Source organism: Camelus bactrianus, chromosome 33 (assembly GCF_048773025.1).
Source record: "Camelus bactrianus isolate YW-2024 breed Bactrian camel chromosome 33, ASM4877302v1, whole genome shotgun sequence".
In the NCBI taxonomy this organism is placed as follows: domain Eukaryota; kingdom Metazoa; phylum Chordata; class Mammalia; order Artiodactyla; family Camelidae; genus Camelus; species Camelus bactrianus.
This window is the reverse complement of record NC_133571.1, coordinates 13,460,655-13,484,377: the sequence shown is the minus strand read 5'-3', so window position 1 is coordinate 13,484,377 and position 23,723 is coordinate 13,460,655. Positions and strand designations below refer to the sequence as shown.

General features: G+C 44.5%; 1 protein-coding gene across 3 annotated transcripts; it reads left to right on the top strand.

The window, feature by feature from the left end:
- The first annotated feature begins 141 nt into the window (after positions 1–141).
- JAML (junction adhesion molecule like) lies at positions 142–23,723 on the top strand. 3 transcript variants are annotated; one of them, XM_010953474.3, is made up of 10 exons: positions 142–276; positions 4,673–4,735; positions 7,079–7,221; positions 8,857–9,082; positions 12,242–12,354; positions 14,720–14,957; positions 17,818–17,956; positions 20,052–20,112; positions 21,485–21,571; positions 23,237–23,723. In XM_010953474.3, the coding sequence occupies exons 2-10, from the start codon at positions 4,693–4,695 to the stop codon at positions 23,330–23,332; spliced, it is 1,146 nt and encodes a 381-aa protein (XP_010951776.1). In that variant the 5' UTR covers positions 142–276; positions 4,673–4,692; the 3' UTR covers positions 23,333–23,723. The 3 variants fall into 3 exon arrangements, with proteins under 3 accessions (XP_010951776.1, XP_045371565.1, XP_045371566.1); XM_045515609.2 differs by having other exon boundaries at positions 185–239; XM_045515610.2 differs by lacking the exons at positions 142–276; positions 4,673–4,735 and adding an exon at positions 5,642–6,224.

Here is a 23,723-nt window from a genome sequence, read left to right as displayed (position 1 = left end):
GAGGTCTGGAACGTAAGGCTCTCCTCAGTACGGTGAACGTATTACTTCATTTTAGATGAAAGTGTAAATAAAAATTGGGTAATAGGCCAGATGACTGAAATGAGAACCTTGATGTAGAGGTTCCTGTTTGTGTCTCTGCAGCCACCTCAGATCGCACGCATATGGTTTGCTCTGAGCCTGACCTTCCATGCAGGCAGAAGGCTCCTCAGTCGAACTTGGAGACTGCAGCTGCGGGAGAGGTCAGTGCATCGCTTCTCCTGGTGTTCCTCATCTTGGGTAAGCATTTGCTCTGTATTTCTTAAGCAATGACTTAAACTTTTCTCACTTGGGAGAAGGCTGGTTCTGAAGGTTTTAAGTGACTGGCGATGCTTTTGTATTGTGAGGCTACAGTCACAGATGTGTCAGCCTCTGCAAGAGGACTGCCACAGGGTAGTCTGGGGGTACAGTTTTCCTCTCTGTAGTGTAGAGTAACTTATGTTAAGAGCCTTAGAGAGAGAAGGAGTAAGGTTTGCTCTTAATAAAAGAGTAAATGATGATGATGGTGATAGAAGATGGTGATAGGGCTTTAGCTCTTAAGTTGTCTGTGGCTTTAGATGGGGCTGTGACTAGCTGTCCTTGTACTCTTGGCAGAATTCTTCCTATGCTGTTTCTCTTCTCCCAGTCGGAGACAGGTCAAGATTTACCTTAAGGAGTTAAGAACTTAAACCTCCCAAGAGAGCTAGGCTGTTATCCATACTTGCCACACCCTCTGCATAGTCCTGATCTCAGGAAGGGTGGAGCAGGATGGTTTAGGTATCACCTGTGGAGAGAGCAGGAGTGATGACTTCCGAGGTTTGCTTCAAGCCGAGGGTTGACTAATGCAACCTAGACTGTATTAAAAGGAGCCATGTAACCTACAGTCTGTATTAAATGGTCTTGGGAGGAAAAATGCAGATGCATTTTAAGAGGTCCATGCCTCACAGTGCTTGTGTGGACTCGTATACCTAAAAACATCCGAGAGCCTGGATGCACAGCCGTGTGTAAGTTGAGGGGCCTCTGCATTGCAGGTGCAGCAGGCTGCCTGAGGAAGGGAAAGCGGTGTAGTTGTCGCTGGGCTTAGTGGTTGCTTGTCCTTACTGGGGGCAGACACTTTGACTGAGACAGAGCGCCTCACCCTTACTTCGTCTTGTAATATTTGGGGGTCATTTCTACATCCTGTGTGGTAGTCTCATTGCCATGAGTCTCTTTTTGGAAGATTTTTTTTTTCCTGTTGTAATTGTGCCAAGGATAATAATTCCCCTACACTATTAATAATAGAATAGGGAGTCCTGAGAGTTACAACTCTCCAGGAGTGACAGAAGATATTTGCCAAGAGGTATATGGTGAAAGAACCATGAACTCAGTTCCAAACATTTGGCCAACATATGAGATAACTGCCTATATGCAGAATTATCTCAAGAACATTCTGGTGAGGAGATAAATCAGTATCTGGAAAAGGAAGCAGGTTACATTGAGAATTCATATGGAGTGTATCAAGGTGCTTAATGTGCATCTGAATGCTTTGATTAGACTTTTAGAGACTGAGATTCGTATATATATGCTGAATTATATATTTGAGTAATAAAATTCTGAACTCTCTATATAAAATATCTATCTATATTATATGGTAAGAATTTCTGAATATTTGCCAAATAACTAGGAAACATGAAACTGGACTAGAGTGTTCTTGACCCTGTTAGGTGTTATTATTTCATCTGATGAGTGGTCTCTGGGCTCCCACCCAGATCTTCCTCTGCCGGCCCTGGAGATGCCATAGGCACAGCTCTTGGCCCCATGGAACTTATGGCCTTGGAGAGTGAGGGTAGAAAGCAAAACTTTAATCAAACAAGCACATCAGTAAATAGATAATTAGAAGTTGTGACAGATGCCCTGAAGGAAAGAGAAATAGTCCTATGAAAACACATGGCTAGGGATCTGACCTGGGAAGGGTGGTTCAGGAAAGGCTTCCGTGAGGAAATTACATTTAACTTGCGATCTGAAAGATGAACAGGAGTTACCTGGGGGAATGGGTTGGGGAGACCATTCAGTCCAGGGGAGCAGATTAATCTTGATTTGGTAAATGAAGTTCAGGGAAGCTTTGCTCTTGGATTACTTTTACACACATGGAGGAGCAGTACAGTGTAGTAAGGAGACAGGCTTTGATCCAGAATGCTCGGGTTTGAATCATGGCCCTGCCACTTGCTCTGTGTTTTTAGGCAAGTCACTTCACCAGTCTGTGCCTTAGTTTCTTCATCTATAAAACCTCATAAGGGGTTGTGAGAATTAAACTGGTTAATGTATGGAGCTCTCAGATAGTGCCTGGTGTGCGGCCTCCTCTGATTTATTGAGTATCAGCTACTGATTTCTAATGTGGTCCCATATTAACTAGGAGGAGGGGAAGTCCAATCCTTTAATGTTAAGAATGAGGCCCAGAGAGATTAAGTGGTTTCCCAAAGATCAAAGAATTAGTTAATGGAAGGTCTGATCCAGGAAGAGAATTAAAAAAAAATTGATGAATTTTCTGTTGAATCATTGCTTCTCCATTCATTCACACGAAGTTCTAGTGGTGTATCTGAGTACTTACAACTGCAAATGGGTATCTTCTATTTATCAGATTTTTGGTGCATTTCTTAGAATTTGTTTGAAAATGGTTTCGGTGTGGTTCTGAGTGTCTTGAGTTTGACGACAAGATTCAGAGTCTTTCTGGGGTTGCTGGTTTCCTCTTAGAATAGAGTGGTGCAGAGACAGGATATCTAAGTTGATGTCAGTGTGATGGTTGTATTGACAGATATCCACACTTACCCAGTATATGCCTGGCGCTTTACGATGCTGTAGCACAGGCATGGGATGGTCATAAACAAGATGCCTATGGTCTTGCCTTTGAGAGTGTAGACTTAATGGAGTTTGATTAGACATGTAAATCAATTATTACTCCTCCATGCAAACAGCAGACTGCTTTGGGGAATGCATGAGTGCTGTTTGCTGGGCAGTGGAGGAAGCATAACCAACACCCTGGAGAAGAATTCATCCAGAACACGACAGGGATCTCAGGTGCCCAGATATAATGAATCAAAATTACGAGATAAAGGAAGCCCTTTATCATCTCACCCGTGTATGTGTGGGGCGGGGTTGATGTCATGGAGCAGGAATAAGGCTGTGGCTGTCTTGAGAGAGACATGTATTTTCATCAGATGTCCTCACGTTTGAAGAAACTTAATATGACTTTTGGTATATCTGAGTCAGTGTAGTTATTATACATTGTTGTCTTGGGGTTCAAGAACTGAAACCTAAGAAGTTTCCAGTTCATTCTGATTCATTGTTTGCCATTCTTGTAAAGGTAGGTGCTCAGAACCCCAACCCTGCCCTAAAGGTACAAACTCCTTCCTATCTGACTTTTAAGCTATAACAAATAGGATCTCATGTGGTAATGCTTTCTATTTGTCAAAGCACCATTATCTACATTACCATACTTGATCCTTGTGTTATCCCTATGTTTTAGGTAAGGAAAGTGAGGTTCAGCAAGGTCAACTGACTTTCTGCATAAGTGAGACCTAGGTAGGACTGCCTTGAAAATTTTGACCCTGATTTTCCAGGTGGAAGATTTTGTTGATGAGAACACATGTAAGGAATCTCATAGGTCATCATTTTTTATAAATTAAAATGGCCACCATATGTGCCAGACTTCCCAGCAGAGCCAGGTAGAGTACTATGATGTTAATGCACAAAGAAGACCTTTCCTCCTAGCAGGTTCTGAGGTGGAATTTACTCCAGTGGCAGGATGTTAGGGCTGCAGGGATCATGACTGAAACCAGCCACAGTAGTAGCTAGGAACCCAAGGCTGGTTGAATTGTAGCTCCTTGGAGCTTGGGTTCTGTTTTGTTAAGAAAACCGTGGGGCATTCTGGAGAACGGCAAATCTTTTCCCAGGGGCTGGTGGATGCAGTGAAATTAATACCTCAGAGATAATACAGATATTTAAAAAATACTTAAGCCCATGGACAGCCCAGTTCTCATTGTGCCCTTTCTATCCTGCCTAAAAAATTGAAAAAAGGGGAAAAGAACAAAGCTCTCCATAGACTTTTCATGTTTTCTTTGAGTCATAGAACTTGGTGAATACCTTAACTGAGTTGAAAATTATCCCCTTACTTGCGCATCTCCTTTCCAACACGTCTGGAACATTCTTCGTACACTTAAAAGTAATAATTTTATCTGAGTTGGAGAGATAGGTAGGAGTATCAGGCTGAGTATCCTGTAACGTTGTGTTTATGTAAAGCCCTCAGGCTGTAGAACGTCTAGGGTTGTCATCTCAAGGGTATCGGAATTATTTGCTTTTTTATTTGTTTTTGTTTGTTTTTTTTTTATCTTGAAAATTAACTTTCATCTAATCTTCCCTCACCACCAGTCTGAAGCAGCCCCCAAGTGACTCTCTAAACACCAGTCTGTTTTGTTTCATCATAGCGGTTACCAGCATCTGCTCTTTCTTATTCATTCATTTGCTGCTGTTTCCTCTCCATCTCCCCCCACATGCAGACTACACTGTCTTCCTGTTCTATGCCGCATCCCAGTGCCTCAGGCACAGACATTCACTATTGATTTGTTAAATTAATGAACTTCTCTTGACACTGTTTTCTGATTTTTTTTTCTTTTATCTTAAGATTGAAAAATTGAAGGCAGCATGTTTCACCCACTGAAACTCATCCTGATGCCAGTGTTACTGGGTAAGTAGAAGCCAAGGGACCAAGGAGGGTGTTTAATTTCTCATAAGTCGCATGCATTTTCAAAAGTCAGTTTTATGTATTTTCATTTCCCTTTGGTTTGTTGAAAATGGAAACTCCAATCTGGAACTTCATAGTTTTGTTGAAACAGTTGTTTTGCTGAAACAGCTGTTTTGCTGAAACAGCTGTTTTAGAGGCCAGGTAGCAGGCTCTTTCTTGGAAAGCTGACTGTCTATTCCTCTGTTTCTATTAGAAACAAAATGCCTTTGGGTTCTTACTGGGTGTTCCAGGACCTTCCTATGGGATTCTCTTTGAACTTTCTGTAAGTTTCTCATAGGCATTCCTGCACTTTAAATTGTTATCTTTTAAACCATAGCTAGTCTCAGATCAGGAAATGAAATCACCAAAGAATCCCTGTAATTTTTTCATGCTTTAGCCACGCAAGCCTTCTTGCAGTTCCTCAAATGTACTGAGCTCTGTCCCAATTGTGGGTGGTTTCTTTGCCTGGAACCTTCCCTCCCCACCTCACTCTAGCGAGCCTGCCTAAGACTTCTGTATCGTTCAGCTTTCCCCTTAAGCTCCACTTCCTTCTAAAAAGCCTGCTCCGGCTGCTCACGCCTGGCTGGAGTCTCCTGTTCCCGCGGACTGAAGGGCTCAGGGCTGCTGCTTCCTGTGCATCCCATTTCTTGCTAACTTTTCCCTCCTTTTTGCCCCCTTGTCTTTCTATCCCGTGGATGTAGCTCAGTGGGAAGAATAAATGAATGAGGTGCTTTGCTCTCATAGCCTTTTATTTTTCTCTTTATTATTCGTTTTTTAAACTCTGCATAGTGACCTAAACACTGACTCGGGAAAGTGAACGAAAGAATTGTCTCTGTTCAAATTCCAGGCAGCATTGCGTGTGCTCAGACATGCAGGCAGACAGACACACGCACACAAGAAAATGGTGTGTATTAGAGAATTTTTTTTTCATGGAATCAGGGCTATAATGATCTCAGAGGCTATTTAGACATTTCCTCAGAGGTGTGTGAAGCAGCCTGCAGGTTTGGCCGTTCTATTTAGAGAGCTGATCAACCCTTTGTGGAGTGGCTTGGTAACATTGGGGATTTTGATTGTCTTGGTGGAGAGGTTTTCCTCCTCTGTAGAAAGCCTCCTTTTCTTCAACCATTTCTCTATAAAGATTCTCCGTCAGGTATGAGATTCTCTTTGCTTTGGTTGTTGCTCTTGGTTTCTAGCAAACATTCATTTAATTCTCCATCCAGTACCCTTCATATTAAACTAGCTTCTTAGACTTCTAACCGCACATAAAGTTGCTCAGTTCTTCCTTACGGGAAAATTCCAAATTGTTTTTGAAGGTGCTTTTGATTTCTTTCAAAATAATTCCCCCTAAAGGGTGCAGAGTTCACGTTTTCTTTTCCATCCTCCCCACCGTGTGCGCCTGCTGTTGGCCAGGAAGTTACCGCTCTTCTCTCAGGGCAACAGCTTGGATGAAAAGGCAAGCATATTTTCTGTTTATTCCCATATGCGTTCATTGGCTCTTCTTTGATACGAACTGGCCAGCATCTAAACATGTCTTTCTTGATGTTGTGGTCTCTTTGCATAGAGCATATCTTGTGAAAATAGAAACAGCCATGTAATGGTTTTCCCTTTAGGTGCAAAGAGAAATTACTTGAACAACATACAGATGGTGGAGCGGCACCCCACTGGGCTAACACCTAGAGGCTGAAAAGCCAGGGCTGAGGGCAGAGCTGGAAGCAGGGAGAGGTGGGGAGAAGGCCAAACACAAAGGAATTCAAGGGAAGAGCTGTGCTCTGTATTGGCCTAATTACAAGGACCTGCACTACAGCCAGGATCAGCCTGCAAATTCAGAGATAAGCTTTTGTAAAGGAACTAAAGACGGAGAAAAGCAGAATGAAGCAAAAATACCTGTGAACTGGCTTTTCAGATAGGGAGCTAGTGGGAAACTAGGAGCAAAAGGCACCCCATCCTGTTGATCGATGTCTAAATCCATGACCTGAAAGGAGAGGTCAGGGTTTTTCTTCTTTCTTTACGAAGAAGTTTGTGAGGAGGAATTCTAGAAAAGAGGAAGGAGGGACTAGCTAGGAGCACGGAATCAGTTAGCATTTATACAGTGTGAAGATTGTAGAACCCCTCTGACTTGAGCCACGTGGGGGTAACTACAGTGTATTTCTCTTACCCTTGGGAATGTCATGCTGGTTGAATGAGGGGCCTTTGTCCATGTTGGGTCATCTGGGGAGGGAAGTTGCATAGCACTTGGTGATTAATACTAATTTTTGTTGTTGAGCGTGTTTGTCTGAATGATGTCTCCTGTTTTTTTGACTTCTGTAGATTACTCCTTAGGCCTGGATGACTCGATTGAGTTAACAGTCTCTGTGGGTGATTCAGCCCTGATGGGATGTGTTTTCCAGAGCGCGGAAGAAAAACATGTGACCAAGGTAGACTGGATGTTCTCATCAGGAGAGCGCGTCAAGGTAACAAGGAGGAAGCACTGCTGTGTCTTAGAAGCCCCTGGCTGATGGTGTCAGAACAGTGTAGGGAGAGGGAGAATCAGGTCGTCTGGCGCCATAAGGTGGTGCTTGCAAGAGCCTGGGCTCTGGAGCTTGTCAGAACTGAACCCCCTTCTAGTCTGGCCCCTTGGCTGTGTAATCAGCTGGGCAAGTTACTCAGCCTCTCTGAGCTTCAGCTTCCCCATCTGTGAAGATGAAGATAACTATGATAATGGTAATGCTTACTTTTCAGGTCATTGAGAAGTTAATGGGAGACATGTACATAAAGTTATTTTAGTTTATTTTCTCTATTTCTCCCATTTGTGAGTGGCATAGGTAGGTGGGAGGGGTAAGAAGTGTGGTCTAGACAACAGAGTTATAGCCCAGGCCCAGGAGTGATGCTGCAGTAATCTTTTTTTTTTTTTTTTTTTTGGCAAGGGGAATTGTGGGGGGCAGATTGTTTCAGCATTCCACTGACCTATTTCTGTGCTGGGGAATCATCTCTTTCTCCTTCATGGTTGCTTAAGGCATTGGGATTAGCAGATTGAGCATGGCTGAGTGAAGCCCTTTCATGGGAGCTCTTTGCAGTAGGAAACAGTGTGTTAAGCCTCATCAGAGGTTTTGTGGAGATACTTGTATGTCAGGGTCATTTGTGAAATATGTCCTAAGCAATGTATCACTAACAATAAAATCCCAACGTTTGCAAATGAAATACTGCTTTTGTAGCTCAGAGCATGTTATCCCCATAATGCTACTGTCACTCAAATTCTCATTACTATTTATTGTCATAACGGGGCTATATCCATGGTCTAAGTAAAAATACGAATTCCCCAGGGCTCCCCCTGCAAGTCTGTAAACCATTCCCTGTTGGTGACTCCTTATGCCTTATAATACGCTGCCTGGAGGAGGGCAGAAGGGAGAGGAGTGACAGCCAACATGTTGAGGATTCTCAAAACAACCAGTCTGTCAGATTGCATCATATCTTTGAATGCCCTCTAATCTGGGGCCCAGGGCAGAAAACAGGGTGAAGATGGGAGATGCTTTTCAGAAACTGTGAGTTTGAATCCCCAGACTGACCTTCAGGGTGGGTGTTAACATTTCATCTTAAACTGTAAGAAATGAAAGTGTGTCAACCCTATTTCTCCATTTGTCTTTGTGTAAAAGGAGCCACAGAGTCTTGTGCAAGTTACAGTGTTGTCTGGCTTATTATTTTTCTTCTTCTTTCTTCTTTCTTCTTTCTTCTTTCTTCTTCTTCTTCTTCTTCTTCTTCTTCTTCTTCTTCTTCTTCTTCTTCTTCTTCTTCTTCTTCTTCTTCTTCTTCTTCTTCTTCTTCTTCTTCTTCTTCTTCTTCTTCTTCTTCTTCTTCTTCTTCTTCTTCTTCTTCTTCTTCTTCTTCTTCTTCTTCTTCTTCTTCTTCTTCTTCTTCTTCTTATTATTATTATTATTATTATTATTATTATTATTATTATTATTATTATTATTACCTGGGTACCAGGTACTTTTTGATTACAGTGATGAAGATGGCTATGCTGCCTCCACAGAACAGGGCCTTTTGAATCCAGACTCCAAGGTCTGGTGCCTCTGACTGTGGAGTTTCCCTGACATTGTGTTGCCCTCCAGGACGATTTCGTGCTGTTTTATTACGCCAACATCAGCGTGCCTGTGGGGCGCTTCCAGAATCGTGCGCGCTTGGTAGGGGACATCTCACACCATGATGGTTCTCTCCTGCTCCAAAATGTGGAAGAGGCTGACCAGGGAACCTACACCTGTGAAATCCGCTTCAAAATGGAGAGCCTGGTGTTCAAGAAAGCAGTGGTGCTGCATGTACTCCCAGAGGAGCCCACAGGTACATGAATGCTTACTCAGAGAAGGGTGAAGGGGCAGGAGATTGGATGTGCAGAGAGGGAAAGGAACTGATTTTGTTGAGCAAATGCCAGCCATTGGGGCTAGGTACTTACCACGGAGTAAGTCCTCAATAAATGATGCTCTTTAAATAAAAATAATTATTATTTTATTATTACTCTAAACATATATCATCCTCATGAAAATGCCATGAAAGAAGTATTGTATTCTTCTTTTCATTTTACAGATGAGGCAACTGAGGCTTAGAGAGGTTAAGTGACTTGCCTAAGGACACCTATTTATTAAATGGCATATCCAGTACCTGAACCCGGGCACCTCTGTCAACAAATCTGTGTTCTTTTTATTATACTCTGATGCTTCCCATCAATTTTCCACATGGATGCTGTGTCCATATTTTGTAGGTACCTATGTTAGGTGTTCTGGGGGACACAAAAGAAACGAGCAGATCTCTCTAACTTCCTAGGACCTCCTCTTCACCACCACTTATAAATGGCTTCAGTAGATTGTTGGTTTTACAAACTGTGTCCTGAAGAACACTTCAGGTCCAGGGAACCTGGTAGGCCACACCAAGGGTGAGGACAGGGCAGGGGGTTGATAGAGGACCCAGTCAGGTAGGACCTCAGGCTTCCACCTCCATTGCAATCGAAGTCCTTTTCCTTTTTCCTCTTTTATTCATTGGGCTGCCAGGTGGGATTTTGTTTGAAGAAAGAATTATGCTGCTTTAAAAAGTTTGAAAAGCACAGAATTAGATACATTCTTTAGAAGTGTGAGACAGAAGGAACAGTCTGTGATCTCAGGAGAGCTTGCTGTCTAGCTTGGGAGCTAGAATCTGGATCCCCTTCTCTCTGCCAGCTAGTTTAGGTCCGTTCTTTTCAATGAATTCCTTTGGAGCACCTTGTCCTCCTCTTGGGTGACACTCATCACAGCTGTTCAGTTTGTGCCCCCTGTTCACCTGGGTCTGTGTTCTTTGTCCCATGACCAGCCCTAGGCACAGTGCCTCACACAGAGTAAGCAATCAGTCGAATGAGTGAAATTCTTAAATTAGCATCCCTCACTTGAATCTGATTTCTGAAAAATGGAGCTGCAGAAGGAATTGTAGAAGGTGGCCTCTGGCCTCTCTCTTAATTTTTCCTACTTTTTTCCCACTGCATTTTTCTTTTGATTCCAAAGCTATGGCTCTCCAGGAAAAGGAAACAAACCAGCTGCTTGTGTTCCCCAGGATTATTTTTGGGTTACCCCCTCCGGCTTTGTCCTCTGATGCTCTGTCCAAACGCTTGTCCATACAAGCATGGCCTACAAAACGGGTGCCTTTTTCTGCTCAGAAAAGACTCAGGGGCAACGAATTCAAAGGAGGCAGTTTCAAGAGTTGAGTCCATGGAAGCAGGCTAAAACAATTTTAGGGGTGGTCAGATATTCCTCAGTAGTCAGAAGAGCAACTTGTATTGATTTTTACCTTCCAGCCGGAGTGGGAATAGATCTAACACCTAACCATTTGCCTGGTGGCCTTCTCTTCCCATGTAACAACTCATCTATCATTTCCTCCACAAAGTTGACTCCTCAGTTTGTAATTTTTCTATGTTTCTACTGCTTCAATTCCTTTATTCATAGTTCTTATTTTAAACACTATAGACAATATTCTTCCAAATAAAAATAATATTAACTTCCTGCACTTCTCTGCTAGAATCAGCCCTCCTTCCACTTATGTGAGGTGGTGACAGTAATGGTGAGTGGGAAAGTACAGGCCTGGGTTTGAGTGCAGGCTCTGCCTTTTACTAGCCACGAAGCTCTGGGCTCTTTCACTGTCTTCCTCTGCGAAGTGGGACAGTAATAGTTCACATCTCAAAATACTGTGATGACTAGGTGATAGCCTGCGTACAAGGTGTCTGGCACTTGCCTGTTGTGTTGAAAGGACTCAGAATGTTCAGTTCTTACAACTGCGTTTAAAAAAACAGGGTTCAGTTCTTAATATGCTCATAGATTTAGAGGGAGTTTCCTTCCCTATTGTTATTTGGAGTAAATTTTTGTTACTTCCAAACTAGTTCCCTCCATCGAGTTTTGAGCTTATAATGTTTTCTTTTGCTTTCTTTTCATTGTGCATATTTTCTGCCGGGCAGGAAGTTAATGTTCTTCCAGGGAAACAATTGGGATAAAAAGTTTAGCTGAGGTACTGTGTTCCTTTATGAGCTTTGCTTAATGCTCTTTTAAAGGAACTCAATCCAGTTAAGACCTAAGCTTGTGTCTCCCTTAAATACCATTCTGCCTTTCATTTCTTAATTGACTTTGTGGTTGATTTGTATGGAGCACTATTGAAAAATCAGAAGCGTATTCCTAATTGTTTTCTTTTTCAGGGACCTCTTGAAATGACTTCAGCAGTACACATAGGATGGGGTAAACTGCTTATGCAGACAAGTAGGGGGAAGAGACTCTGAGTTGGAAGGCCAGGAGCAGGGGAAGGGAGAGCAGGTTGGGAAGTGAGGGCGGGGATTAAAGCAGAAAGAAAAGTCAGGAGGAAAGCTGTCTGTTGGCCCAATTAGCAAGCAGTCCTGTGACCTGTACTGTAGCCAGAATTGTCCTAAGCAAGTCCTAAGACAACTTGTAAAAGAATAAAAGAAATTGGAGAGAGTCACCCATGATTCAGTTTTTCAGCTAGGAGAGCCAGTAGGTTTCTTTTTACAAGAATGAGAGTTATATAACTTTCCACTTCCTGTTTATGTTACCTAAGTTGGTGAAGAGACAGTGGGGGGCTTCAAGGTTTTCCGTACTTTCTTTATTACAAACTCGAGGTGGAGGTGGGGCTTGTGGGGGAAGTTCCCGAAAAGGAGATGGAGAAAGGAATTAAAGGGAGCCAGGAAGTGTGTATTGGAGTATGAAGTCAGTGGGACCCCTCAGACCTGATAGTATGTCAGTAGCTGGAGTTTTCTCTCATCCTTGGAGTGTCGTGTCAGTTGGAGTGAGAGGCCTCTGAGTATTTTGAGAATCCCAGAGTCATCTGGGTTGTCTGTGGAGGGAACGTGTGCAGGATTTGGTGGTGACGTTGATTTTACTGCCTAGGGATCTTTGGCTAACATGATCTCTTCTAGAAGTTCTTTGGCTTCTGTAGATTATACCTTGAGTTTGACTTGATTTACCATTTTATCCCCAGAGCTCATGGTTCATGTGGGTGATTCGACTCAGATGGGATGTGTTTTCCAGAGCACGGAAGAGAAGCATGTGACCAGGGTAGACTGGATGTTCTCGCCAGGAGAGCGCGCCAAGGTAAGGGGGGAACCGTCACTGTGTAGAAGTAGTATAAAGACCGTGCGGGGAGACGAAGAGTCCAGGCCCCAGGGGCCCGGTGGTGCCTGTGGCAAGGGCTGGGCTTCAGGGCTTGTCATAACTGGACCTCTTGCCTCAGCCACTCGGCCGGGCAATTTCAGCTTCCTTGTTGGGAAAAATGACTAATGAAGACAAGGAAGAAAAGTAGATGTTCCTGCCACTCAACTTTTTGGGCTGTCAAGATGCTTATAGGAGACTGTCCACGTAAAGCATTTGAACATGACGTGGCCCCTGCATTTTAGTTTAACTCCTCCTTTCCCTTCTGTAGAGTCCACAGAGAATAAGGAGGGTGGTTTTTGTGGCCTAGTTAGGAAAGCTGTTGGCTGGGCATAAGAAACAATTGCATTCTTTTTCTTATTCAGGTTATTTTTGTGAGTTTTCTTCTCTGCCCTGTTGCCCCATTTATGTGATGGGAGGAATTTTCTTTATCTTCATGGATGCTTCAAATGTGGGGATTAGGAGGTCTTGGGGGCCAGGGTGAGGAGTATTTCACGGGAACTCTGAAGCAGTAAACATCAAGTTAGTTCATTAGACCAGTAGATGTCAGCTATGGCATGATGATGTCCTGATGGGTCAAGGTGTGTTGTAAGAGACATCCCAGCTAAGTTATTGTTAATAAAATTTAAGGTTCAAAGTTTAGAAAAGATTTAACTGTTATAAATTAGGACATTCCAGATCATCCCTACAAAAAGTCATCTGTACTCGCTTGAATCCTATGCTCTGTCTGAGTGGGTCAGAGAGTGTGGCATCATGGTGGAGTATGGGGAATTGCATGTAGTTCCAGGTTCGCCTTTGGAGCTTGTCATGAATGTAGACGTCATTGACCAAGTGAGTCACCACAGATAATAGGGTGAGAGTTGACATTTTGAGTTGCGAATTTGAATCACGAGAGACAAGAGATTAGGGGCCAGGTCTTTTCATTTGTATTTGTGTCTGTATACTCATTTCCTTTTCTTAAAAGCTTTTTTAAAAAAATATTTATATAGCACAGGGAACTATATTCAATTTCTTATAATAACATATAATGGAAAAAAAATGAAAAAAAATGTATGTATATGTATAACTGAATCACTTTATTGTACACCTGAAATTGTAAATCAACTATACTTCAATAAAAAACAAAATTAAAAAAAATTTATATACCTTTATAAAAAAATCCTAACACTTATTTATTTAACAAGCACTTTTAAAACGTCTGCTATGCAGTGAATCCTCAAAATCCCTGCACTGATGGGGACTTAATGATCAAGATGGAGGGAGATACATAGTAAAATAGTGAAGAAGTAAATACATAATATTTCAGGTAGCTGTAAGAATTATGGAGAGCCAGAAAGCAGGGTTCTGTGGTTGTTATTTTATAGAGGTGGTCAGGAAGGCCTCACTAAAAAGGTGACATTTGGGCAGAGGTCTGAAGGAAGTGAAGGAGGCAACAACGTGTATGTCTAGGGGGAAGAACGTTCCAGGCATAGGAAGCAGCATGTGCAAAGGCCCCGAGGCCAGTACTCAAGGAGCAGCAAGGAGGCTGGGGTGGCTGGAGTGAAGTGACCCAAGTAGGTGAGGAAAAGGCAAGTAGAAGATGAGATCAGAGAGGAAAAGGGGGTGGGGCAGATCATGGAAGGCTTTGTACATTTAGTAGAAATGAGGGGCTAGTCGAAGGTTTTGGACAGAGGAATAACATGATTTAACTTATATTTCAAAAGGTTCATCCGCTGAGAATAGACTGTAGTGGGGACTAAGCAGGTGTGGAGGTGAGAAGCGCCTAGATTTGGGATGTATTTTGAAGGTAAAGGTGATAGGACTTGTTAAGGGATTAGGTGTGAGTTGTTCAAAAACAGAGGAATTAAGAATGACTCCAAGACTTTTAACATGAGCGTGTGGAAGAAGACGTTGCCATTTACCAAAATGGGATGGATAAGAAGGAACTGGTTTGGGGGGAGAACTTGGAATTCAATTTTAGACATGTTTCGGGTGCCTATTGGAAATCCAACTGGAGATGCTATAAAAAGTAAAGGTGTACTTCTACTTTCTTTTTACTGGGGAAGTGCAAAAAACTGAAAGTCCCTTATTCCCACTGTCCTCATCCCTCCTCTCGAGATGGAAGAGTTGTTCTGGTTTGGTGGCGTCCTTCACAACTATGTGCTTACAGATACATGTACGTGCCTTTGTGTTCTCTAGAACTTTCTGATAATACCTTTACTGCTTCCACACCCAGGGCATTGTAGGTGCTGAGAGCTCCCCTCTCAGCCTTCCCTGTGCCCCTCTACCCTAGTCCTTCCATTTCATACGTTTTCCCTTTCCCTTCTAGGAGGAGATCGTGTTGCGCTATTACCCCAAACTCAACGCATCCAAGGGGTACCCCCAGAACTGGGGCCGATTCCAGAACCGCGTAAACCTGGTGGGGGATATTTCCCACAACGATGGCTCCATTAGGCTCCAAGGAGTGAAGGAGTCTGACGGAGGAAACTACACCTGCAGTATCCACCTGGGGAACCTGACATTCAGGAAAACCATTGTGCTGCACGTGATCCTGAAAGAGCCCCGAAGTATTTCACATTTGGCCAGGGAGGGAGGAGGGGCCTCATAGCTGGTGGGCATGGCCAGGACTAGGGTGTGAGGCTGGAAAGGCTTCTAGAGTGCAAAATTTAAGGTGGCATTACTCTCAGGTGACCCTGAGAAGCCCAAGGTTAGTACTTATCAAGCATTTGAATGCTATGCTTGCATGACCTTGAGAGTGATACCTCCTTAAATTTGGTGCCCTAGGCACCTTGCTTACTTCATCCTAGTTCTTCCTGTTGGTAGGTCAAGGCAGAAAGAGCTAATACTTGGTGAACCCCAGCCCTCTGCCAGACCTCACTCATCATCTGTATAATACCAATTTAAAGATACAGGGGCTTGGAGATGGATTGGGGTCATTTTTACTTGGCTTCAAGGAAGATGCTCTGTGCTCTGTAGTGGAAGGGAAGATGATTCTGAGCTGGTGAGAGACAGTAAAAAACAGAGAGGAAACAGGAAGGGGCCAGAACCAAAAAATAGAGGGGTTTCCTGATCAAAAGTTCTGTATTCTAGCAAACACTGTGCATTAAGGTCAGTGATGTTTAGGAGAATACAAACTCAATCATATTGGCTGAGAAAGGTTGATAAGTGAGGGGGTGAAGTTAAACCATAACCCAGTTAGCAGTCAGGATGTGGCCTGTGGACTTTGCCTTTTGCAAGGGCCCCAGGAGTTGGCTGTGGTCAGATGAGGGTGAGATGGAACACACCTCAGTACCTCTGGCCAGTGACTTAAGTCTATGGAGGCACCTTCTTGTTAACTGCAAAGGATCCCAGCTGGAGAAGAAGGCAGAACAGATGGCTTTCTTCACTCTCAGAAGTCTTATCTCCACTTCACAGAGAAAATACAAGCCATTAGTGGGAGCTCATTCAATTTCCAAACCTTCCCCTCCCACAAACATACCTACCTTCGCCCCTATGCTCATCTCTGCCCCTCCGTCCTGAGCTTCCTTCCGCCCAGGGCTTATGTGAGCCCCTGTGCTCAGGTGACACACACGCCTCCTTCTCAGAAACCTCACAGCACGGCTCTTTACTTTCCATGGGCTTCTACCATTCAGCATATAAATACACTCATCTCTTCCTCTCACCTGTGTCCTTGTCTGCCTTAGTTCTCATCCTGTATCTTTCTTTTTCCTAAAACCGCTTTATTGAGATACAACTCACATACCGTACGAGTCACCCATTTAAAGTGTACAACTCAATGGTTTTTAGTATATTCCAGGTTGTGCAACCTTCACACCACAATCAACTATATATTTCTTTCTTGACACAGCCAGATAGCTTGCTAAAGGGCTGTACATGTGTCTCGTGTCTGGCCTCCCATTAACTCCTGGTGCGCTGCATTCAGGCTTCTGCTTCCATCTCTAGCGTGGATCACCAGTGGTGCTCTGCTTGCCCAGCCTCGGCCTTCTCTACATCAGTAGCACTGAACGCTAAATTCTCTATATATTCAATATGTTTTATGTTAGACACGACTTATCTATCTCTATGTATATGAACTCCACCCAAATATTCTGCAAATACTTCAAGTACATACGCCAGCCTACCCCTGCTCACCTCTCCCCAGCCCGCCTCTTCAACCTCAGTGAGTGCCACCGCTGTCTAAGCAGTTACGTAACTAGATGCCTGGGAGTTGGACTTGATTCTTCCCTTCCCCATGACCCCGCGTCTAGCAGGTCAACACATCCTGTCATCTCTTCTATTGACTTTGGATCTGCCTTCTTCCCAGGCCGCCACCCCACCTTCTGGCTGTCGTCATCTCTGCCTTGGACTGCAGGCCTCTAACCAGCCTCTGCTTTCAGCCTCAGCCTCTACCGCTCATTCTTCATGCAGCCCTCAGGGCCCCCTTTCTGAATCTCAGATCTGAACGTTCTATTCCATTGCTTGTAATCTTGCAATGTTGTCTTCATTGCCTCTGGAATCTCGTAGGGATAATCCAGATTCTTTATGACTCCGATCCTGTTCTGTCCAGCCTCATTCCCCACCACACCCACAGAAGCAACCTTTGAGCCAGACCCATGGAACTCTTGCTGGTTTCTGAAATCACCAGCCTGTCAGGCCAGCAGACCTTGTGTGCAGTGTCCCTTCCATCCTTCCCCAAACTGTCTGTCAAAAAACAAAACAAAACAAAACTTGATGTTTCCTTTAAGATTCAGCTTAAACGTTAAAACTTTTGCTGACAGATTCTCAGGTTCTGCTCCCTGTAGAATTGGGTACCCTTTTCTCTGCGCCCCCCTGTTCCCCATACGGACAGCTGCCATAGCACCTGCTGTCTGTGGTTTTCTCTTTACATGTTTGTCCCTCTCCTGGAAGGCAGGGACAATGCGTTACTTGTCTTTGTATCGTCTGTGCCTAGTGACATCTGGCACCCAGCAGGTGTTTGACGCATGTGTTTAGAGTGAACTGAGGAAGTGAGCGCAGGCTGCCATATGGGTGGAAGTGCCCTCCTAGGAATCACAACTATGGGGCTGAGTGTTGTAATGTAGATCCTTTTGAAAATAGTCACTTTCCCATAGAAAGGTCAACAGCCTCTAAAATGTCTCTTATTTCTATGCCATTTGGTAAACCATGTTTTCAGATAGAATTGTTAAAGGAAACTCTCCCTTAGGTGAGGTGATACTCTCTTCTCCCACCCACTTCATCTACATTTTAGGGATAAGCAAGAGGGTCGGTGGACTTTTGTTGTCAATCTAATGGGGACAATCGGGGTCCCAGTGTTTCAACATGAAGTGGAGTCTGGCCTGCTCCCCCCACTTCCTGACCTGGCTGTTGCTACTTGGTATAGAACTGGTGAGGCTCTCGGTGCCTTTCTGGGATATCGAGGCCCTCTCATTGCTTTCCTCCTTTCCCAAGCATTGGTGACCCCAGCAGCCCTCATACCTGAGATCCTGGGTGGTAATCAGCTGGTGACCATTGTGGGGATTATCTGCACCACCATCCTGCTGCTGCCTGTTCTGATACTGATCGTGAAGAGGACCCACAGGAATAAGAGGTACAGGGCTGCTCCCGTCTCTTGGGCAGGGAGGCTGGAGGTGCCTCTAGTCTGAAGTGAAGCAAAGTGATGGGGTCCTGATGGTGCCATTTTCACAGAAGGGGGTATTTTAAACTGGAATCATTTGTGGCTGTCACATTAGATGTCATCTGTATAGAGACCCCACCCCCTTTGCTCATTGTGCTCCCGAAAGGCCTGCACATACCCACCCCATCCTCGTTTTACAAAGATTACAAAGACTTTCACAAATGCGGGTCTCATAGAGCATAATTAAGAGTATAAATCTCAAGTGAGAACCATAATGATGCCATTCAATGCCTGAGAGAAATGATTTTTGAATTATCCATAGTTTGCATACACTTCATAGAGAAGCTTAGATTTTGAGGGTTGTCAGTGGCTTTATTTAAAGGACCACATTTTAATTAAGAGATGCTACTTTTAAAAAAAATTCTTATTTTTTTATTGAAGTGTAGTCATGAGAAGCTACTTTTGAATGGATGGCCTTGGGCCCTAAATTATTTATTGTTGAAATGTGTTTTTAAAGACTTGAGTTTGCAGTAGCTCTCCCAGTGTCTCAGTAATGCCCAGATGCTCTGGCAGGGGTGCTAGTGCTGTAGTGGCTGTGGTCAGGTCCACATCCTTCAGTTTACCCAACTATTGATGAAATATGTTGCTAGGGCAAGTTGACTCTTTTGTTGAAATAGTGTCAATGAGAAAGAACCCCCATTAAGACGAAGTAATGCTGACCTTTGAGTCTCCTTCCCCCGGGGAACATGGATTGTGTAGAAAGTGCTTGTGCCTGCTGGGTTTGTCCCTGACTCCCCAGGAGCTCTCTGACTTGGTTTTGAACTTGTTTTGCTCTGGGCACGCTGACAGCACAGAATTGAGGATTCCACTACCTGAGCCCCATATCAGCTCACTTCCCTGCTCTGGGCCTCAGGTTCCCTCAAAAGGAAGAGCAGCACTCCTAGGTCTGTCTCCTAGTTTAAAGAAATAATCAGATGGGTGTGCTGAGATGTGTGCATAAACATGGTCACTGTAGCCATTGATTATAATTAAAAATTGAACTCATTCCCAGTGTCTGTCAGAAAGGTAATGATTCAATGAATTGGTATTTCATTCAGTGAAATACTGCACAGCCCTGTGTAATGACAAGGAAAGGTGTCTAAAGGGTGGTATTATACAATATATATATTATGGTCTCATTTGTATAAAAAAGATTACATAATGTTCACTTCAGCGGCAAAAATACTTAATAGACTTTGTATGAGTTTACTTATGCTTGCATTGAGAGACGTTTAGAAGAATAATTCTAAAATATTAATAGGGGTATTTGGGATTTAAAAAAAAAGTGGGTCCCATGAGCGTAGGGGGTTTCGTGGAACTTCAAGTTCCAACTGTCTATATGTCTGTTATTTGAATTTTTTTTTTACAATGAAAGCATAGAATTTCATAGTCAGAAAATATGATGAAAATACTTCCACTTTGAGACAAAAAAATATGGTTTCTTTTCTAGCTTTAACCCTGATTTTTTTTTTAACCTCTACTTTAGGCCAAAATAGAAAAAAAGGAAGTATATTCAGTGGCAATTGCAGAAGGCAGATGGCCAAGAGATCAAAGGCTAAGGTCAGGGAAGGGGCCAGAGCTCAGCCTGGGGTGTTTGTGGGGTTCATTCTGCTTGGCCTCCTCCCTGGAAGAGGCCAGGAGCCCTTTGAACTGGTGTTTCGCTGAGCTTCTGCTGCCCCCTGCTGGTGCAGATGCATCTCCCTAGTCCTCAGAAATGGTAAATCTCTTAAAGCCCATGGCCCCTCTCTGTCAATTCACTTATAATTGTCATGGACACAGAGTTGTTAGGGTGACAATAGAGAGGTTGAAGCTGTCGTTCAGGCCAGACCATCTCCAGAATGCCTTTCTGCTCTCCGTTAAAGAGGTGAACCCCTCAGATTTCAAGGTGAGCAGGGGAGCACTGGCTGTAGTTGTCCAGAGATTCCTCCTCTGGGGTCTCTCTTCACAGACCTCTGTGGGGTCTCATGTTGGCACCCTGGGATATACGGTGCTAGCTGGTTAATTTCACATGCTTTTCACGCCTTTGCAGCTCAGTAACTTCTACGACCCTGGTCAGAAGCCTGGAGAACACAAACAAGGCTCATCCAGAGGTAAGAGAAGAACTCTCTGCCTTTTTGCCACCCTGCCCAGTAGGGGCGAGGTGGAGACTGCTCCAGTGTCAAAGTGGTGTCACTGTCATGCCTCTGTGAGCTATGTCTCACTCATCCTTATGTCTCGGTGCCTGGCACAGAGCAGGGGCTCAGGAAACCTTCATCACTGCAGTAACAGTTCCCTGAGGAGAGAGTGGGCGGGGCGGGCGGGGCCGGCCCAGCAGACCAGCACATCCTTGGAGGGCCCCGTGGAAGAGCACTGGGCTTGGAATCAGAAAGACCCAGTTCAAACCCAGCTCTGCCCCCTCCCTCAGCACCCCCTTTCTCATCAGTAAAAGGAGGATAAAGACAAACCTGTTTGCCCTGTTGTCAGGTTCAGATAACATGATGATATGCAGGTGCTTCATAACCTATGAGGTGCTGTACGAATATAAGGGAGAATTACAATACGTTCTGGAGTTAAGTCCAGGAGTTAATGGTTCAGATTAAATATTGGGGGCCCTTTCTTCTTTCCCTCCTTCCTTCCTTCCTTCCTTCCTTCCTTCCTTCCTTCCTTCCTCCCTCCCTCCCTCCCTCCCTTCCTACCTACCTACCTACCTGTTTCTTGTTCAAAATCTCCTCTTGGAATACTTACCTTTCCAACTTTGAGCTGAATGTGACCCAAGAATAGGATTTTCTCACAACGTAGTGCTGGAGACTCCAGAAGTCCAAGAATTTGTCGCTAGATGACATTGCTTCCCCAAACAGTGACAGGAACAGGAATCACAAAGCACCTCTGACCTCATAGACCTCAAGTTCAGTGAGGGCTGTTCCTGCCACATACACCCTCTGAAAGAGATGATAGCAGTTCACTGCTGATTAATGCCGTCCTGCCTGCCACAACTCCAAGTTGAAGGAAATAATCACAAAGTACAAATAATTTGACAAGATAAGGATTCTCTGCTGCTACCTCAATGTCCAGCCGAACAAAGACGTTTGACTTTTGAAACAAAGAATTTGGTTCTTAAGATAGTGCTCTTTGCTGATGAGTTAATTTTCTTAATTCTCAGGAAGACTGAGGACTGAGTTATCGTGATCTATGATAATTCTCTAGCTCTCAGCAACCCTCTGAACCTACTGGTTTTTAAAATTTATTAAAAAAGTTTTCGGTGGTGGGAGGTAATTAGGTTTTCATTTATTTTTAATGGAGGTACTGGCAGTTGAACCCAGGGCCTTGTGCATGCTAGGCACGCACTCTACCACTGAGCTATAACCTTCCCCCTGAACCTGCTGGTTTTGGTGGTTGATGCCCCACAGATCGTGCCAAATAACCTTTTATCTGGCAAGGTTTGTTGAGTTGTAGGAACACTTATCTGAGTTTTCCCCCCTCCAGAAGCATATTTATTCCTCAATAACTACACAAGAGGTGATCGACGAAGAAGAATCAAGTGGAAAACCAGAGGCCACTTACATGACCATGGTGAGAAATATTCTGGGTCCGGCTGAGCCAGGTATCTGGAAGCGGAGAAGGCGCTGGTTGGGAGGTGGCCAATTCATGGGAGATGGGCACTGTTTGGTCCCCTGGGGAGGCCACTCTGCTGAGAGCAGAGATTTTTCTAGGTAGTAGAAAAGTGGGAGAAGCTGAAGCTCTGCTGAGTAGAACAGTCATAGCAGACTGGCCCTCACACCCAATTTCAAGTATTAAGAATATCTCTAGGGCTGGAGATGATGGATTTTAGAGGTGAAAGGAATGCCTTCATGGGGGCAGAATGTCTCTACATCTTCAGCACAACGCTGGTTAAACACAACATAGTAAAGAGGGTGTCATCAGATCCTTGTACAAGCATGTGTCACAAGGGATGGTTTTCCTTCCTTTCAAAAGGTCCCTTCCAGCTCTTACTAGATTTTTAACATTCTGTGACTTATTACACCTTGACGTAATCTAACTGCCAGGAAGGCTGCATGCTGAATTTCGTGTAATAATGTAGAGTCTGGTTCCTACTTTCTCTTTGCTCAGCTCTCCAGGGAAAGACAGCCCCTAGAAGAGGCACTTGCCGGGTAGTGAGTAGGGACAGGGACAAAGGAGTCACCTGGCAAGGGACACGATGCTATTCGTAGACCCATGATAGGCGCCCGGGCCATGAAGGGAGCAGAGTTCTGCTGGGTTCAGGAAGGATGGCCTCCTCTGTTTACGGGATTATGGCTTGTGTTAGTTCCTGTCACACCAGCACCGAGGACACATGACTCCCAGATGATTCCACCAGAGAGAGGTTCTGCCAGGGAAGGGTGAGATCAGAGACCTGGCCTGGCTCCACCAACTGAAACATGAGCTCTGGTCTGAGGTTGCAGTTGAATATGGTCCCCGCCCCATCCTTCTTCCATTATTGCCATGTGATGCTACAGTTACTGCCAGAACCTCATCGTGCCTCTTAGAGACCTGCTGACCCAGCTGCACGGTGGCCACCGCTGAGTGTGTCACCTACCCGGATGAGACTGTTTGTAGACGGTCTGCGGGGCAGAGAGGAAGCATGAGTGAATTGTCTTCAAAGCCAACTTCCCCACGTTCAATGCTAGGTGCACCCCTGTCCTCTTGAAACAGATCCATTAAAGCGAGTGTGATGAGAGGCCAGAGCCACAAACTCAAAGGCCTTCGGGGCTGGTCAAGTTATTTTAAACACTGTGTGCCCAAGTAAACCAGCCTGGGGGTGAATTCTGGCCTTCATGCCGCTTGTTCAAAACCTCAGATATGGAGGTCTTACCTGATAGGGAGCAGGGGTGATAAATGACCTTTGATTTTTGATTAAATTTGCTTCAATGAAGGGGGCACCACCCTTTGTCCTCTTTCTGACACTGTATAGCATGACGGTTAAGATCACAAGCTTTGGAGGTGGACAGACCTGGGTCCAAAATACTGACTCTGATGTACAAGCTAGATTATCCTGGGCAAGTAACTTATCCTCTCTGAGCCTCAGTTGCCTCATCCTTTATAGGAATAATAAAACCTACCTCCCTGGTGGTGAGGGTCAAATGAGACAGTGCACGTGAAATTCAGGATCGGGCCAGACAGATGGCAGGAGCTCCGTGAATGGTAACTATTATGACTGAAACGCTTCTTACAAATGCGCTCTGTTTCTTTCCCCTGCAGCACCCAGTTCGGCCTTCTCTGAGGTCAGCACCCCCAAGTGGTCCACTTGACAACAAGTCAGTGGGGGGAATGCCAAAATCAGAGCAAGCCTTTTGAGAAGAAAGGGGAGTTCCCTTCGTCCTTGGCCGTGGCAGAGACTCTGTTTCCTGCGTGTCCTGAATCGCTGTCTGAGTTACTTCAGACCCCTGTCCCCGAGTTGTCCTTCTGCCTCATTGCTTGGGCGAAGAGCTGAAGATGGAGGGTTCGAAGCCCGGCAGAAGGAACAGGCTCTGATTAGGGGGAGCATGGACTTGGTCCCTCTGGAGTGGGACACTGGCCCCGGGGACCCTGGCTGAGTGGCTGCGGTGGCCTCAAGCGCTCCGTTGGGTCAGACGCTTTGCTCAGATGGTGCTCTTTGTGGATGGTTACAGGGAAGAATCACATAATGAAAACCAACCCAAATGATTCCTTTGGAAAATTATCCCTAAATAAATGCTTATGGAAATCA